Source organism: Leucopleurus acutus (assembly GCF_964270905.1).
Source record: "Leucopleurus acutus genome assembly, chromosome: 3".
Classification (NCBI taxonomy): Eukaryota; Metazoa; Chordata; class Mammalia; order Artiodactyla; family Delphinidae; genus Leucopleurus; species Leucopleurus acutus.
In genome coordinates this window covers 56,430,410-56,449,456 of record NC_139145.1, presented here as the reverse complement: position 1 = coordinate 56,449,456, position 19,047 = coordinate 56,430,410, and the positions used below count along the sequence as shown (strand labels likewise).

Here is a 19,047-nt window from a genome sequence, read left to right as displayed (position 1 = left end):
GTATTTTTAATTTCTAGCATTTCGTTTTGATTCTTTCTTAGAGTTTCTACCTCTCTGCTTACAAAACCCGTATATTCTTATATGTTTACTTTTTCCATTAGAGCCCTTAATATATTAATTGTTGTTATTTTAAATTCCCTATCTGATAATTATAACATGTGTGTCATGTCTGAGTCTGGTTTTGATGCTTTTCTCTCCAGACTCTAGTTTTAAATTGAAAGCTGGATATGACATATCAGAACTGAGGTAATTAATTAGGCTTTTAATCTGGCTAGGAGCAGGTTGTGTTTAAGGCTTTCTGGAGCTATAGGTGTTAAGAGGTTTCAGTTTCCTCTAATTAATTTCCTTGTTCTTATTTTTTTCCCCTGTTGTCTTGGAGTTTCCCTAAGAACACCTTCTTTAAATAGCTGTGTTCTGGAGCTCTCCCAGCTGTAATTCTGGATTATACTGGAACTCTGTTCATATGGTTGTAAGGTGTTGGGGATGTGGAGTGTTTTATACTTTTATGGTTAAAGCTCAGGTTTTTCTTTTTTCTTAATTAATTATAGTAGGCCTGAGTCCGTAGGCTCTGACCTTTAGACGTGCTTCTGAACCTTTTTTTCCCTCCTCCTTCTCCTCCCTTACATGAGACACGAAGGTAAAGGGGGCTGGAATTATCTATTTGCCCCTTTTCTCCAGGTCAGAAACATGAGGGAATCTTTCTCTGATCTTCACCTTGAAAACCTGCTGGGGCTTCTGGAGGTAAACCCCAGAAAACTGTGGGGGACAACCCCCTAAGACTGGGTCCCCAGAGTTTTTATTAACATGCCAGCTATTCCTCACTTGGTCTCCAGAAATTCATAAAAAATGCTGTAAGTGTTCCTATGTTACTGGCTCCAGTAGCTTCTGCTTCCAGAAAGCTGATCTTGGCTGGGCTTCTCTGTATTTGCCTGTTTCTCCAGATTTTCGGGTAGTGGTTTGCCCTGGGACCTTACTTCACTGATGGATCTAAAAAAAAGTCATTGACTATCAGTTTGCTCAGCTTTTAGTTATTTGTGAGGATGGGAGTGATAACTGCCAAGCTGTTTAACTGTGAGAGCTGAAACTGGAAAGCCACCCTCATTTTTCAGTTTTTTTCCCCTTAGCTTTCTGAAAAAACTTACTCCACTTTCTTCAATTGCTGCTGTTCTGGAAAGTTTTCAGCCATTCTATCTTTTCACCTTTCATTTTGGATCTCTGATGATTATAATAAGACCAGAGCTTTTTTCAACTGGTGTGCTATGAATGGGTTACAAATGTGTTGATAATGTCTGTTATGCTGGCTGCCACTGGCTGCAAGTAGCCTTATTCATTTACCTCATTGTGCTATGTATGAATGCTATTTTTTATAGCATTGACACGAAAAGAGTTGTGAAGCACTGTTTTAGACCTCCTCGCTCAATCATGCCTCTTATCATTGTTCACTTACATACATACATAACACACACATATATAAATATGAATACATGTATACACACATATATATGCATCTTAAAAATTGTATTCTGGCTAATTTCTTCAGATATGTATTTCAGATTAAAGTCTCTTCAGATGTGTCTAATCTGCCTTTAGAGCCATCATTGTTTTTTTGTTTTGTTTTGTTTTTACAGTTGCACTTGTCTTTAAACTTACTAAGTATACTAATTTACCAGGCTTTGCAAATATCCTCTAAGAGAAAGCTAGCTTCAGAGTGCAGCTTACCCCTCTCAGTACCTGCCTGCACAAAGTTTTAGTCCAGCATTTTTTTTAGCAGGAGGTAAGGATACCTATCAGTGTTCTATCAGAGTAGAAGTCTAATTATATCTTAAGGTATGTATTTTCATTCTTCTGATTTTATTTTTTTTTAAAGAACCAGTGATATATACTGGTTCAATTTACTTTTTCTTATCATCTACAATGAAAACAAAAACAAAAACATATAGCTCAGTGAGTCTGGAATGTATAAAACTTACAAAGCATCATTTTTTACCAGTAAGGTTAGTATCTTAGCACTGACCTGTACCTGGATATTACCAATCAAAATGATTCATGATCAGAAATTTAACTGTTTCCTCAAACAACATCAAGGTCACTTCTTTAACAAGAGTACTGCTACAGGTAACCTTAAAAATTAGTATTTTTCTTACTTTGAAATATTAATATTCCTCAAATCTAGTGACATTAAATAAACAACGTTTTGTAAAATGAAGATAGTACGAAGGCATTAATGTTGATGTGTGCTTTGGAAAAGCTTAAACAGATATAGTCATGTGAGCATCCACAGCTTACAGTTATTCAGCAACTTTGAAACCACAGTTACTAATGGAATGAAGGCTTCTTTTTGTTGAAAATGCCGTATTTTTACTTAGACAAGATACTCTATTTTTCAAAAGTTTTCTAGTACGCCTTTGCTAGCTGAAAGTAGTCTCACTGAAGTTCATATACCAAGAACTTCATCTAAACTTTCAAGATTGTTCTATAAACTCTAGATAGAATACCTCTGTCCAGCAGTCCAGCTCCAGTGCTGCATTAACCAACCTTCTAATAGTAATCAAGCACACCTTTTGTAGGTTATATCTGTTTCTCCCATATTTCTTTTTTTAAATTAATTTTTATTGGAGTATAGTTGATTGACAATGTTGTGTTAGTTTCTGCTGTACAGCAAAGTGAATCGGTTATATTGTATATATACATATACCCACTCTTTTTAGATTCTTGTCCTCTATAGGCCATTACAGAGTATTGAGTAGAGTTCCCTGTGCTATATGGTAGGTTCTTATTAGTTTTCTATTTTATATATAGTAGTGTGTATATGTCAATTCCAATCTCCCAATTTATCCCTCCCCCTGCTTCCCCCTTGGCAACCATAAGTTTTTCTACATCTGTGACTCTATTTCTGTTTTGTAAATAAGTTCATTTGTATCATTTTTGTTAAGATTTCACATATAAGCAGTATCATGATATTTGTCTTTCTCTGTCTGACTGACTTCACTCAGTATGACAATCTCTAGGTCCATCCATGTTGCTGCAAATGACATCATTTTGTTCTTTTTTATGGCTAATACTCTATTGTGTATTACCACATCTTCTTTATCCATTCCTCTGTTGATGGGTATTTAGGTTGCTTCCATGTCCTGGCTATTGTAAACAGTGCTGCAGTGAACACTGGGGTGCGTGTATCTTTTCGGATTATGGTTTTCTCCAGATATGTGTCCTGGAGCGGGATTGCTGGATCATATGGTAGCTCTATTTTTAGTTTTTCAAGAAACTTTTTATACTGTCCTCCATAGTGGGTGTATCAATTTACATTCCCACCAACAGTGCAAGAGGGTTCCCTTTTCTCCACACCCTCTCCAGCATTTGTTGTTTGTAGATTTTCTGATGATGCCCATTCTGACTGGTGTGAGGTGACACCTCATTGTAGTTTTGATTTGCATCTCTCTAATGATCAGTGATGTTGAGCAGCTTTTCATGTGACTCTTGGCCATTTCATTGTCAGTATTTCTTTGGAGAAATGTCTATTTAGATCTTCTGCCCATTTTTGATTGGGTTGTTTTTTTGATATTGAGCTGCATTAACTGTTTGTGTATTTTAGAGATTAATCCCTTGTTGGTCACTTTGTTTGCAAATATTTTCTCCCATTCTGTGGGTTGTCTTTTCGTTTTGTTTATGGCTTCCTTTGCTGTGCAGAAGCTTTTAAGTTTTATTAGGTCTCATCCGTAATTTCTTAAATAACAGTGTAGTAGAGAAACAAAACTCATTCTTGTTGGCATTCCTTCTCTGTGTCTTCTGTAGTGGCATTGTCAAAGGTTGCAGGAAGGAAGAAGGCTGTAGATATTACAGGTCAGTAGAGACCGCCTCCTCCTTGCCATGTGATTCATATACCCCTCCAGTTCTCCATGATACCTATCTATCTTATGAATCTTGGTACCACTGGCTGTACCTTTCTAAAATTTACATTTATGAAAATCTAAGGTACCTGACTAGCAGGAAATAGTAGACTTGGTATAATTATTAGTGCTTTGTATACATACAAATAAACCTTTGTTTCTAGATGTCTATATTTTATGCTTTTGAATATTCAGGTGAATATTAGAAGAGAGTAGGTGTTCTACCAACCTGAAGAGAGAAGCAGTAAGGTTTTCATACAGAGATACTCTTCATAAGATACCTGAAGTCTGTTTAACTCAGAGGAAACATATAGCATATGTTTACATTGGTCATACATGCAGGGTAAAGCCATCCTCTGCCTGTGAAAGACAAATATCAGTGTTTGAGTTAGGAAGAAATAATTCTTGTTCCCCAAAAAAGTACTTTTTTGTTCTATTTTGCAAAGCCATGAACTCACCTAACTATTGCAATTAATGCTAATTCTCTCTGGATTAGAATTTTGGAAAACTTTCCTTAATATAGTGGAGAAATTATTTTTCTACATTTGTTTTATTTAAGTATTTTATAATTTATTTATTTCTACAGAATTTATTACCAGTTATTCATTTAAATAAAGGTTTTATGGTAGTATTTGAATATGTCCAGTTAGACAACACAGTTTTAAATCCTACCCATTTGAAAGTCAAACGGTATTTTCTTTCACAGCATTCCATTCTAAAGACAACTGTATGTGATACTGTTTACAGTTATGTAGAGTCAGAATTAGAACTTGACTCTGATACCCAAAATCTGCCTCTGACTGACATTATGAAACTGAATATTCTTCCAACAACTAAAGGTACCCCACATGAATTCTCAATTAGGATTCTCAACAGTTAGTTAGTATCACATCTATGATTTTCAAATAGAGTCTCAAACTTTTTAAATGACACTAAGAGTCTGAAACTGAGCCTCATTCATGCTTTTAAAAATACTACAAGAGCTGTTTTTTTCTTTTTTTAATTTTCTGACAGAAAGTGAGCTTGGACTTAACAGAAAAAAAAAAAAGATGATTATTATCACAACAGCATAAGGACACAAGAATGGAAATAAGAATGCCCACTTAAAAGCTATTGTTTCTGTAAGCCATTCATCCTCCAATAAAGTTGAACACTGAGAAAAAATTTCTGTTAACTTCTACTTTATGTAAGAAATACCAGGTTATGCTATAAGGTTATGCTATAACTGTTTAAGTCTAAATTTGAGTGCCCCCCCCCAAATAAAAACTCTGAATTAGATTAATTTTATAAAAGAGGATATGCTGGTGTTTCATATAAACCTGTTCACAGTTTTAATCCCAATTAAATGACTTCAAACTGCAAGTGACTAAGAAGAGTAAATATAGTCAAACATGTTGTTTTGGTTTAAAGATTTTTTTGTCTGACGTGGACCATTCTTAAACTCTTTATTTGAATTTGTTACAACATTGATCATGTTTTGGATTTTTGGCTGCGAGGCATGTGGGATCTTAGCTCCCCAACCAGGGATCGAACCTACACCCCCTGCATTGGAAGGCGAAGTCTTAACCACTGGATCGCCAGGGAAGCCCAGTCAACATGTTTTTAACTTTTTAAGCAAGCATGGTCAGATTCTGAAATGAGGAGCAAGGACTAAGAAATTTCAAATGTCTTTGAATATACATATAAGCTACATATTTTTATCAGTTAAATTTGATCAAACAACTTAAAATCTTGTCAAATTGTGATGCAGTGGTTTTTTCTGGCAACAGATAGTCAAGGTGACTTCTTTCTTTAAAGTAGATACCTAAGAGTATGTGTGGAGATCTGGTCTGGTGAACCACATGGCAGTGCCTACCAACTGACGGCAGAGATGTGGCCCCTTCTTGGAATACAAAGAGTGTGATTATAGTACGTATTTCACACGCCCCTTGTCATGTTTCTTCTCACTATGAAGACTGGTCTTCTCCTGCAGGTCTCACTCAGCTCAAATACTAGCCACCCTATCTGAAAAAGGCCTCTCTCTCTCTAGTAAAAACTCCATCACAGTCTGAGATTCTTTATTTGATGCTTATCTGTGTCTCCTCAACTAGAGTGTAAGCCATAAAGGTCAGGAACTTTGTTTGTCTTGTTCTCTGCTGTAGTTCTCCGCTAATACTGTACCAGGCACAAATTAGGAGTGTGGTAAGTATTTGATGTTCCCCTGTTTGAAACCCCCCCTCTCCCGCGCACTGGCTTCTTCATGCTCCGAGAATAAAATCTAAACTCTATTTCATGGCCTACAAGATGCTGCTTGACTCGGTCCCTGTCCACTTCTCTAAACTCATAGAACATCCTCAGTGGCTTTCTCTCAGTTCCTTACACATGCCAAGGTTGTTTCCAGCCTTTGTACTCATCTTTTCTGCCTGAGATGCCCTACCTTTCCTATAAGCTGTTCTTTGTACTATTTAGCACTCAGCTCTTTAGAGAGGCCTTCTGTGGTCCCCAAATCTAAAGTAGCCTATACCCCTCTCCCCTCCCCTCCCCCCACACTATTCTGTCATGGCTCTCTGAAATAATTTTGGTCATTTATTTGATTTTCCTCATCAGTATGTGAGCAGGGGCCTCATCTCTTATAGCTCAAGCTCTCAAATAGTGTCTGGCACTTGGTAAGTACTCAAATATGATTCAATGAATACTGTGCTGGAAAATAAGTATTACCAATAGAGCAACCACACCAAGTCTAACTCAATAATTCAGCCTCTTTTAAAATATTTAGAGCTAGCATCATCCAGTCTCTACTAAAATAGATACAATAATTCAAGCTTACTACATCAGGCAAGCCCCCTCCCATTTCACACTCAGCTCAGCTCAGATAGATGCTCTTCTATAACTTCTACCTGTTCTTTTTGTGCCTGGCATACCCAACAGATAAAACAATGTTTGCTTTATCTTCACAGGATGTCTTTTTAGGCTGTCCTCAGCGTTCTCAAGTGTCCTTTTCCCCTTCCTCCATTCATCCTCTGTTCACCAGCTGATGTTAATTTCCAAACTCCTTGCCACTCTGGACATATTTACAGTCACTGTTACTTTTAATATGGCATCCTGAACACAAACTACTAATGATGGGTTTAACTCACATAGAGTACAACAAGGCTATTATTCTGATAATGTGGTTTAAGATTTCATTAATTTTTTTGGAATTCTTAGTCAGGAGCACCCAGAGCTCACAATTCTAACATCTCTGTCTTTTTTCACATGAACACAAATCTCCTTCAGTTTTCACTGTGCCCAGACCAATGGGTAGGTATATGTGAGTGTGTGACTCTCCTGTTTGCATTCTAATAAAGGAAATAAGCTGTGAGTACAAAAAGGTAGAAAGGGATAAGAGCTAGGGATGTACAGCAGAGAGGTTTTACATGGTGGTATGAACATCATGAGCTAGGGGTATGTTTGAAGAACAGATCACGCTGAGTGGGAACAAAGAGTATGTGAAGGAGAACAACGAGAGCTAAAGTGAGGCTGGATTCTGGAAAGCCAGAAACCATGCTGAGTATGCCCTGAGTGCTCACTGAAGACACCTGTGTGTCGGGGTGATCCATTATATGATCAAACTGCATTAGGAAGAAAAACTTAGCATGATGGAGGATAAACTGGAGGCGGAAAACTAGTTAGAAAACAACTGCAATGCGTACGGGGGAATGGATAGCTGAAGTATTTCACAGGCCTAGAGGACTAGAGAAGAGCTGATTGATCAAATCTTAAAGTGTGGTTGGTTCTCTCCCAAATTTAAAAATAAGATCTTGTTCCCATGTTCTTTCCAAGTCACAGACATTGAGTGAGCCTTGCCATGCAAAGAGATACCTCTTGTCTCTGGGTCCATACCTGTCATCCCCATCTGTAATTGTCCCTGCTGAAAGCAAGATCAGTATGAATTGCATCATGCAATGCAAACACTGCATCTGTTTCCTTTCTGAAACAGGGTTACATAATTAAAACAAGGCCACAGTAAGATTCCTTTTCACTTGGCTGTAGACTTTACTGACCCAAAGCGATGCTCACTATTTAAAAAAATATCCTTAAATTACAGTAATAATGCCACGTGTAATTTGCTCTGCATTACACTTGGCCTGCCTTAAGCACTGATAAACTCTATTTCAAGTTTGCCCAGTTCCAAGATACCTGGTAGGATTGATCCAGTCCTGAAGGAAAATGACTCAGAAATGACTTACTCATTAATAATCAGATCAGGAGCAAAACACAGCAAGTTTGAACTTGATTGTCTGTATGATCTCCACCCCAGGGCGAATGACATGAGGAACATCCATGAATATTGCAGTAGGGTCATTTGGTCATCCAGATGTAAGTTCCTGAATCCTGAATTAAGAGGAATAAAGGTATGAGGAAACATTCTAGTTGCCAAAGAGAAGATCATCTCTCTGGGAACTGCCAAAGACAGTTTTGGAGGACTCTTAACAGACAGAGGAAAGGAAGCACAAAGTGGGCACAGGTTTTCCTTTGCCCTCAGTACTTTTTAAAAGCATTCAATGTAAGAAAACTTAAGAGTTGCCAATTTTTGTCACCTTTTGCCTATGTGAGTAAATAAATACGGACTAAATAGTAAAATGCTATACTAAATAGTAAAACAGAAAGCCAAGAGTCCTGTCCTGGGATGATACTCATTCAGTGAATTTAAGGTAAAAAAAAATTTCCCCTGATATTTATACCCTTTCCCCCCTTGATGGAGTGGGGATGGCAGGAGGCCATGGGACCAGGGCGATAGAAAGCCCGAATGTTTTATTTAAAAGATTCTAAGACTTGTGCCTTAGTTGCATTATCTTTGCATCTTACCTGGTATCGCCTTCGCCCATTTCACCGCTGCGATCACCTGCCGCCCACCTAACATGTTGAGTGTAGTCATGATCCGCCAAGTTGTATCTGGAATGGAGCTGTCGTAGCCCGCATATATCACCTCCGGCTCAATGACCTCCAGCAGTGACACCAGGGTAGGGGTGAGTTGCGGTAACGTGGCGGGGACTATTGTTTTGTTAGCAGAATTTTCAGAAGTTTCTTGTGAGACTCCTGTAGTGGCCTGCTGAATTCCTTTTATCTTTTTCTTTGTTTTACGAGCTGTGGGTATGTTAAAAAAAAATACACAGAAATCAGCTGTAATGGGAAATCTGGGCAGCACAGTTCATTAAAGAGGTATTTTAATTTCTGCAACTATTTAATTTGAAAGAGGAGAAATCTTTTATTTAGCAATTATGATAAGAGAAAAACACATTTTTGCCTGAAAGCAAAGGATCAAGAGGAACCCGTTCATTTATTAATTTCCTCTACAGATAAGCCATTCTTCATTATAGTTATACTTTATATCAAATTAAGTGTCTTACAACACTATGTTAAAACAATATAAACAAATCACTCACCTAGATTCTTCCATAAAGTAATTTCTGTTTCAGTTTCTCTCCAAAGTAAAAACTGTCATTAGTTATGCAAGGCAAATTACTTTTATTATCAACTGAAAGAAAGAATCTCAGTTTGTAATCCCAGACTAGTAACTGTGGCTGACGGTTAATCTAATTATGGGTGTATGTAATGAAGACAGTGATACCGTTTATACGCTTGCACAAAGTCCCCTTCTTATCAAGACAGTATGATGACATAGGAGATCACACACTAAAAACAAACAGTATTAGTTCTAACAGCAGAAGAATCCACTTTTTACCTTTATATGATGGATACTGTATGGGACTTAAAAACCTTTGTGGAGATGAAGAGAAAAACTTTAAATTTCTTTACATAAATTACCAGTGGATAATTTCCCTTTTTTGAGAGATTTATATTCATGACTCTATAAGCCTAAAGTATCCATTTTCATGTAATATATAAAGTAACTAAAACCATCTTTTATTTTTGACTTAGTCTGGAACAGTACAGTCAAATTACAGCATGGATTCTATAGATTTTTTAGTATTCACTCTTGAATTTACTTGTTCTAGTGACAAATAAAAATATTAGGCAAGAAAAGAATTTTAGTATTCCTAAAGAGAAAGCACTCAGAACTCCAAGGAAGGGCAAGGAATGTAATTTGTATGAAAGAAGAAAAAGTAAATGCTAATCACATTTAAAATAATTATTAGATCCTCTGTCCCTAAAATGCCAAAGTACCTAGTTTGTGGAGGACAGATGTGGTGGCAAGAACTATGTATCTCAATGTACAGTGTTAGAAAGGAAAAAAACCCTGCTGTTTACACTGAATAGAATGGTCCCATTTCTTATTGTGCTCTGTGCTGAGACATTTAAGAATTTTTAGTTAACATTTCAAAACAGAGAAACAGGATCACGATAGATCTGTTCTAATTTATTTTACCACGCTCTATTGAAGATACACTATGCTGTAGTAGTAGAGAGAGCATAAATATGAAACCAGCATGTTTGAATATAAAATCCTGGCTCTGCCACTGAGTAGTTGGGTATCTGTGCAAGTTATTCCCTGGACCTTAGCTTCCTCTTCCGTAAAATGAGGATAATATTAGTACCTACCTCATAGGGTCCGTTGATAACTAAGTCAGTTAAAATATATAAAATGCGTAAAACAGTTCTTGGCACATGTTAAGCGCTGTATAAGAATGATCATTGCCACAACTGGTGGTAAAATACAGTTGTAGAATATTTTGAATTCACATAGTCCAAGTCTACAGAGGAGTGATGAAGTTTTAAAAAAGGAAGAGCTCCTACACGTAAGGAAACCCTTTAAACAACCAAAGGTATCTCACTGACACCCAGATCTCCAAATCGTGGAATGTACTTGGCTGTAGACAAAGTAAACAAGAACATGCATATCCCCAGTCAATACACTGAAACAGTACGGTAAAAACTTCAATTAACCATAACTTTAAATTTGTCTAGAATATGTGTTCCTACACTCCACATTAAAACAAAGAAGAAAGGACAACGACGAACTGGAGGATTTTAAAGTCTTCTCACCGTAAAAACTCCTAGAAGAGAACATAGGCAAAACATTCTGATATAAATCGTACCAATGTTTTCTTAAGTCTGTCTCCCAAGGCAATAGAAATGAAAACCAAAATAAACAAATGAGACCTAATCAAACTTACAAGCTTTTGCACAGCAAAGGAAACCATTAAAAAAAAACCGAAAAGACAAATCTACAGACTGGGAGAAAATATTTGTAAATGACGTGACTGACAAGGGCTTAATTTCCAAAATATACAAACAGCTCATAAAACTCGACAACAAGAAACAACCCATTTGAAAAATAGGCAGAAGACCTAAATAGACATTTCTCCAAAGAAATACAGATGGCCAATAGGCACATGAAAAGATGCTCAACGTTGCTAATTATCAGAGAAATGCAAATTAAAACTACAATGAGGTACCACCTCATGCCAGTCAGAATGGCCATCATTAAGAAGTCTACAAATAAGAAGTGCTGGAGAGGGTGTGGAGAAAAGGGAACTCTCCTGCACTGTTGGTGGGAATTTAAGTTGGTATAACCACTGTGGAAAACAGCATGGAGGTTCCTCAGAAAACTAAAAACAGAGTTACCATATGATCCAGCAATCCCACTCCTGGGCATATATCCACACAAAACTATAATTCAAAAAGATACATGCATCCCTATGTTCACAGAAGCACTGTTCACAATAACAACCTAAGTCTCCATTGACAGATGAATGGATAAAGAAGATATGGTACATGTACACAGTGGAGTACTACTCAGACATGAAAAAACCCCAAAATAATGCCATTTGCAGCAACATGGATGCAACTAGAGATCAGCATACTAAGTCAGAAAGAGAAAGACAAATACCATATGATAACACTTACATGTGGGATCTGAAATAGGACACAAATGAACCTATCTACAAAACAGAAACAGACTCACAGACACAGAGAACAGACTGGTGGCTGCCAAGGGACAGTGTGGTGGGGGAGGGCTGGATTGGGAGTTTGGGATTAGCAGATGCGAACTGGGACATACAGAATGGATAAATAACAAGGCCCTAATTTATAGCGCAGGGAACTATATTCAATATCCTGTGATAAAGTATGATGGAAAAGAATATGAAAAGAATGCATATATATGTATAACTGAGTCACTCTGCTGTATAGCAGTAATTACCACAACACTGTAATTCAACTATACTTCAATAAAAAATAAAAACGTAAAAAAATATCAAAGGTAAAAAAATCATCTTCTGTACTCAATATATAATCAGTTTAATTTCTTACTGCTTATCTAAGAACTGATGCTTCAAGCTCAGAAAGGCCTATTGAGCCCAACTGTGTTGTGCTGACTCTGTACTATTTTCACATAACTGTGGCAAGGAGTCGTTAATTGAATTAGTTAAGCAATCACTATTTTTAATCACAATTTAGTTAATAAGCTTTTTCTCTAAGTTCCTGACCCCTTGGAGCATACAGGAGATTAGCAGTCAATATATGATCGCTACAGAAGTGTTCACGAGTCTGTGATAGCTCCATTTCATTCTTAAGAAAAGTAAAGAAATCTTATTTAGCTTAAAACTTAGCTTAAAAATGTTAGTTATGAAATCTGATACCATAAGCCTCCTTGCCTATAAGTTCCACTTGACCCTCATGACAAAAATAAAACTATAATTAGGAATAATTACAATACACCTTAAAATGAAAAAACATTTAGGATCACCATTAAAAAACTTACTGTACTCAAAGGCCAGGCACTTTAAGCACTGAAGAAGGTTGCCTTAAAATAAATCTTGAGAGTCACTTGGTATGGAGCAACAGTGTCAAAATACAGCACTTGCAGTTCTAAGTTACATTTATGGAGAGCACTGGGCTGTGAGAGAGGTGACTGCTTCTGCAAAATTACTCTGAGAGGGCTATCATGAAACTGCTTAGGGGAAACACTCCGATGAACAAGAGAACATTTTTAAAGATTGTTTAAAGAAAAACAAAGAAGAACAATGTAGTTCAGCCATGTGTTTCATCCTTAAGTACTAAGTAGTAATAAGTATTATTGCCCACCAAATACTTCTGGGACACACACATACCTACTCCAAATAGAAGTTTTATATATACTGGAATAATTAAAAACAAAAGTGAGGCTTTCACACTAAAACCACATATACACAAAAACTCTATTAGATTTTTTAAAGCCTTTCTTTAAATTTTTCTACAAGTAGAGTTACATTATCAACTGCACGATATGTGCTACCTAATAGCTAATATATGATTAAATAACAAACTAGAACTGTGTAGTGTAAGTGGACATAAGGTTAATAATCTTGGTCCTACTTGAAGGTGGTTTTAATATGAGGGTCCAAAATAACCTCTTTGAGTAGAAGAATGTGTATCAAAGACTAGCATGTAGTAGCTCTTGACAAAGGCTAGTTTCCCCAGTATTCTGATGTTTTATATGACAACTTATAGAAGCATGCAGTGTGGTTTTTTATTTCAGTGTTTTGAGAAATTGCAGCTTAGTTTAAATTGTACGTTTAAATTTTATTCATTCAAAAAAGTTGACTTTTCAATGGAAGACCTGATTAGAAATGGCAGTGATGGTATATTTGATAATACAGAGAAAATGAGATGTCACTCGCTGCCTTGGTCTTCCGGTGAGGTAAAGGCAAAGGGCACTACAGCTGTTACTAAATTGTAAGAAGGAGGAGAAATGGGACAAACTTACTAACCTGGTCCATCAGAATCATTATTTTATAGGTGATATATCTTAGTTCTTCTGAATAAAAAAATTCCCTTATACTTGGGATAGGGGAGGAATTGCTCAAAAGAGCATTATATGCTTAAAGCTCCAAAGATCAAAGTAAAGCTTGATGTGTATTTGGGAAAGCATCTAAAATGTTACTGGGTAAGCAACCACACTATATTAGTGATATGACAGAATTTTATTTGAGCTTGTCCTTTGAGTAAACTTATTTCTAAATATAAAATAGCTGAGATGAAAACATGGGGATTAAAGGAAAGTAGAAAAACTGGGGCTGGAGAAAAAAATATATAAACCAAGCACTAAAACCTGACATGGGCTAATACATATTTATTTAAATGGTGAGAGAACAGAAAAATGAAACTAGAATATGCACAGAGATGTGATATGTAAGAAAGTTAGGAATAACTATCTGGGTTTTTTTGTAACAAGAAGAAATTATCCTTGTGGTACTGAAAGTGAACTTCTACATGAATGTGTAATCAATCTCTGTAGCTTTTGTAACACCTACAAGAAGATGGGCATTTATCATTTTCTTTTTTCTTTTTTTTAAAAAAGATTTTTGGGGTTTTGTGTTTTTGGCCGCACCGTGCAGCATGCAGGATCTTAGTTCCTCAACCAGGAATTGAACCCATACCCCCTGCATTGGGAGCGCAGAGAACCACTGGAACACCAGGGAAGTCCTAGCTATCATTTTCTTTAAAGCAATGTTTAACATGTTGACACTCTGTAATAAAGTGATTGGTGTGTCATGAAGGTCTGTAAAACATGGTGAAGAAAAGACTAATTTAATCTGTCTTTTTTGCTATTGAAGTAATATGAAGAACTGAGAAGATAATGTTGTGTGTCTGGTTTGGGGAATTAGACTACAGTCACACCCATAAGTCTACTTTATATTTAAAAACATATACACACAGTGTGTACTAGATAGCACCAACAGTCTCTCTTCTGTCAAAAGAACCACATGGTTTCCATGCTCCCTCTAATATCACCATATTCGACAAGATTAGTCTTTCCAAAATACAAGTCTGATCATGCCTCTGCCCTTATTTTCCACCTACTCCTACTCAACTTCTCTAGATTTAAAATTCAGTGTTGCTTCTTCTAGGAAGCTTTCCCTGCCTTTTAGGACAGAATTAGGTGACCTTCCTTTTGCTCCTGTAGCTCTCTATTCCTTCTGTAGTGTGCTGTACCATTTTGTGATTGACTCTGCAACCTAACTAGACAGTAAAGTACTTGAATACAGGCACTATTTTACTGATGTTGAATGCAGACACTGTTTTATGTCTAGTGCTTGCCTTGGTGAGTACTTGTTGAATCAAAGTGCACAGGGGTTACCAGATCACCACTACCACCTTCATGGAACTTGCAGTTTCAACTAAGGCAAAATTCCAAACGTTTTTTCCAGAGGAAAGATTTTAAATGATGAGATCAATTTTAATTATACAGCTTGTTATATAAACCAGGATATGAAACTTATAACTAGTTTCAGATTTCTTCTTTGCTTGAAAAACAAACAAAACCCATCCAATGCCTCCTTGAGGAGTTTTTTCCCCCCCTGTAGATTTGTAACAAAAGATTTATATATACACATATGAGCCAAGTAAAAGGTAAATAACAGAATAATGGACATGTAACTATATCTAGCATAAAAACATTTCTAACCGTAGCAAATAGTTTTGAGGTTGAAAAAAGAAATAAGAAAGATCAAAGTCATGTTTCTTCAAGTCTTATAAGTTTCATTATTACATAATTTTCTTTCTTAGCATATAGTCTGGCTACACTGAATTCACTGTGTACAGTAAAAGTTGGTGAATAAACTTAAGCAGAATATGAAATACTCATTAAAAAATCCTACTTTTAATTATTACATCTGCTTATGTATATTTTAAAAAGTAAAACAATACATTTTTATATGATGCAGAGACAGTTCACTTTAGATATTTTTACATTACCTTCCAGGTTCATTCCGGCTTGAAGACATTTTCTATAGCGGCATGCTGGGCAGTTTTTTCTTCGAATTTTATCAATGATGCAATCATTTCTTCCAGCACAAAGATAATTGTGCTGTCCTATATGGAAAATAAAGGCACTGTTAAAATTTCACAGGCCTTAAAGGATATTTTTATGGAGAGGCTCTTTGCTGTTGTTGTTGTTTTGGGTGGAACATAGCCAAGGACCAAAGGCATTGATTAAGAAACATATAGTGTATTTTCTTACATTCATTACAAAGTTGAGAGGTCAACTTAAAATAAAAAGCCTTTCATATTCTGTTTGACAAACATAGTTCATTAAAAAAAACTTTACTGCAGTATACATATAGAAAAGCTCACAAATCCTAAGTGTACCACCTAACCTAAATAAATTTTCATAAGCCAAACACTTCCGTGTAATCAGCTCTCATATCAAGAAGCAGAACAGTTCCCCCACAAACCCTCTTGTTGCCCCCTTCCAGTCCCTACCTACCAGGGGTAACCTCTTTCTTGATAAGCTGTTCTTTAAATTGTGCTTTAAACAGTCGTTTCTTCTAACAATTACAGAAGATCTCTGTATTTTATTTATTCTATTTATAGAAGATCTCATTATTTTACTATGACTTCTAACTTAATGCTAAGGAGGACTAGAGAAAGAGGAAACTGGTTTAAAAATACTGTGAGAGTCACAAAAGGAAAATGACTTTAATTCAGCATTGCACCACCGTATGCAAATAAAGCGTGCTCCCCTTCCAAATTTTTAAATAAAGTGATAGGTAAACACTTAAATTATGTTAAGGTTGCCAGCAATCAGTTAGGTGTATCACAGACTTGGCAAACTAAGCTACTGTATATAGGACTTAGGGAGATTTGTTCATTATTTCACATGCTTTTTGACTCCAAATACTAAAGATCGTTACTGTTTAAAATCTTCTGCCACCCAGTATTAAATGTGCTAAGAGGCAGAAATGCAGTTTTCACCTGTCAAAAATTTTCAAGGAAAATTTAAAAGGGACTTCCCTGGTGGTGCAGTGGTTAAGGATCCGCCTGCCAAAGCAGGGGACACAGGTTCGAGCCCTGGTCCGGGAAGATCCCACATGCCGTGGAGCGACTAAGCCTTCGGGCCATAGCTACTGAGCCTGCGCGCCTAGAGCCCGTGCTCTGCAGCAAGAGAAGCCACCACGATGAGAAGCCCGCGCACCGCAACGAAGAGTAGCCCCCGCTCACCACAACCCGCGCACAGCAACGAAGACCCAATGCAGCCAAAAATAAATAAATTAATTAAAAAGAACAACAAAAAAAGGGACAGACAGAAAGTCTTCCTACCCTCTCCCTCCCCTCAATTGTACCCTCTTTTGTTGAAGAAAACTATCTGAAGATTTGCTAGCCTGGCAAAAACTGAAAGGATCCTCCTACACAAGACCAGCATATCTAAATAGATACACTAGATAATTAAGAGTCTGTGTCTTTACACTAGAGGGGATGGTCTTCAGAAGACTACAGGACATTTGTCTTCTCAAAAATAAATCATATTCAAAGAAAAGAGAAAAAATCATAATCATCAATTCATTAGGTTGAATATACCTAGTCTAACTTCTGGGAAAAGATACTTTATGCCTAGAATAATCTACTTGACTTGGATGAAAATAAACTATATTCATTTCTTCCTAACATGTTAAATCACACTGCTTGTTAAGCATTAGTTCGGGGTAGATGGTTAACTGTATCAGGTTCAATTCTTTGTGAGAAATAGGCCACAGAATTGACTAATGGTCTACAATTCAGCTTTGTTCCAGAGTTGTTCTCCAATGCCAAATGTCTGTACGAGCTGTTTCAATTCCTTTCTGTATTGTGGAAGTTTGCTAGCTTCCTTACTTGGACATGAAATGGAAGCACTAATGCAATAATTCTATCCTCTATACAGTTTAAGTAGGAACAACAGATGCCATCATAACTGAAGCAGTTATAATACACAGAAGTTCTACCCCATAAGAATATCCCTGAATCACTGTCCTGTAGTTAATTGAAAAAATTACTCATTGCTAAACACAGAAAAAGTTTCAGTGCGTTATTTATATCTAACCAAAAGATGAGAATGTGCATGTTATGCTAATAATGATTTCTTTATCCCAGGCATGTCTCGAGCACAATTAAGAATCTGAGCTACACGATCAGGGGGCATTGTACCTTCGTAAGTTCAAATCAGCTCTTTCTGGTTATTAGTATGAAGTTGGACAAGCCTTTGGGTGTGTTATCTATAAAAAGAATAGTGGTCACTATTTACGAGGCATGGACGTGTACCACTAATAGTCACTCCCTGTCAATCATTTTGATAAGACAATAAGACATCTTAGTTTGGAATTCCTGTGTCCTTTACCACTTGGTAAATTCCCTTTCTAACTAAAAAGAGAGAGCAGATGTCAGGAGAAGAGCCTTCGGGCCAGCTGGAATTTCTCAACATTGTTTTGTTTGCATTGTATTTATATTTTTATGGTAAAAATCTATTTTTGGCAATTGATTCTATTTCTATTTCTGGTAGATGTGGTAGCCAGCCTCCCAGATGGCCCCCAGTGGTCTCTGTCTCCTGGTATTCACACTCTTAGATAGTCCCTTCCCAAACTATACCAGCACTGGTCTGTGTGACCAATAAAATACAGCACAAGTGACAAGTATATCACATCTGAGATTAAGTTATAAAGATATTATGTTCCCATATTTGTCACAGCCTCTCTCTTGTGGATCATTTGTTCCAGGGGAGGCCAGCTGCTATGTTGAGAGCAGCACTAGACGAGGCCCACATAATGAGGAACTGAAGCTTCCTGCGAAAAGCAATGTTAATGGGCTGGGAAGTGGATCCTCTAGCCCCACGCAAGCCTTCAGATGACTGCAGCGTCCACCAACAGTCTGAATGTAACTTCATGAGAGTCCCAGGACTACCCAGCTAATAAGCTGCTCCCAAATCCCTGACTCTCAGAAGCTGCGTGATACAATAAACATCTCTTGTTTTAAGCTACTCATTTTGGGGGTAATTTGTTACACATCAATAGATAACTAATACAGTAGAGATAGTAAAGTTGTTTTAAAATAAAGTTATAAACAAGAGTGATCCAAGAAAAATATTAGGTAGTAAATAGAACAGTGATGCTTGGACATGATCAAGATAATGAAAGTGGTATAGGAAATGGGCAGCACAGCAAAGGGCATGTCCTAGGGTTTTCTGTAGTTTGTGTACCCTACTGGAAGTATCCAAGTTTCAAATGTGAACTGTGACTGTCAGCTTGAGCATCTTTCTTTACTGCTCTCAAAAACAGTGTGGTATAGCGCAAAGTGCACTTGGCAAAGGGCCAGGAAGCCCTTGGTCTGATTTGCAGCTCTACTGCCTAGCTGTGTGATCTTAGTAATGTTTATTAACCTTCCCGAACCCCCTGTTTCTCCATCTGTAAAGTTGGAAAATTAGCACCTACCTTGCTGTGCTTCTGCA

The 19,047-nt window shown here is 36.9% G+C and overlaps 1 protein-coding gene across 8 annotated transcripts in view; it reads right to left on the bottom strand.

Annotated features, from left to right (window-relative positions):
• The window catches only part of NR3C1 (nuclear receptor subfamily 3 group C member 1), a 609,329-nt gene that overhangs the window by 8,085 nt on the left and 582,197 nt on the right, over nucleotides 1-19,047 (bottom strand). For all 8 annotated transcript variants that reach the window (XM_082835987.1, XM_082835994.1, XM_082835988.1 and 5 more), the window contains 4 exons: nucleotides 15,549-15,665; nucleotides 8,715-8,993; nucleotides 8,096-8,240; nucleotides 4,117-4,247 (listed from right to left, as the gene is read on the bottom strand). In XM_082835987.1, the coding sequence (XP_082692113.1) occupies nucleotides 4,117-4,247; nucleotides 8,096-8,240; nucleotides 8,715-8,993; nucleotides 15,549-15,665 (672 nt within the window). The remainder of the gene's footprint in view (nucleotides 1-4,116; nucleotides 4,248-8,095; nucleotides 8,241-8,714; nucleotides 8,994-15,548; nucleotides 15,666-19,047) is intronic.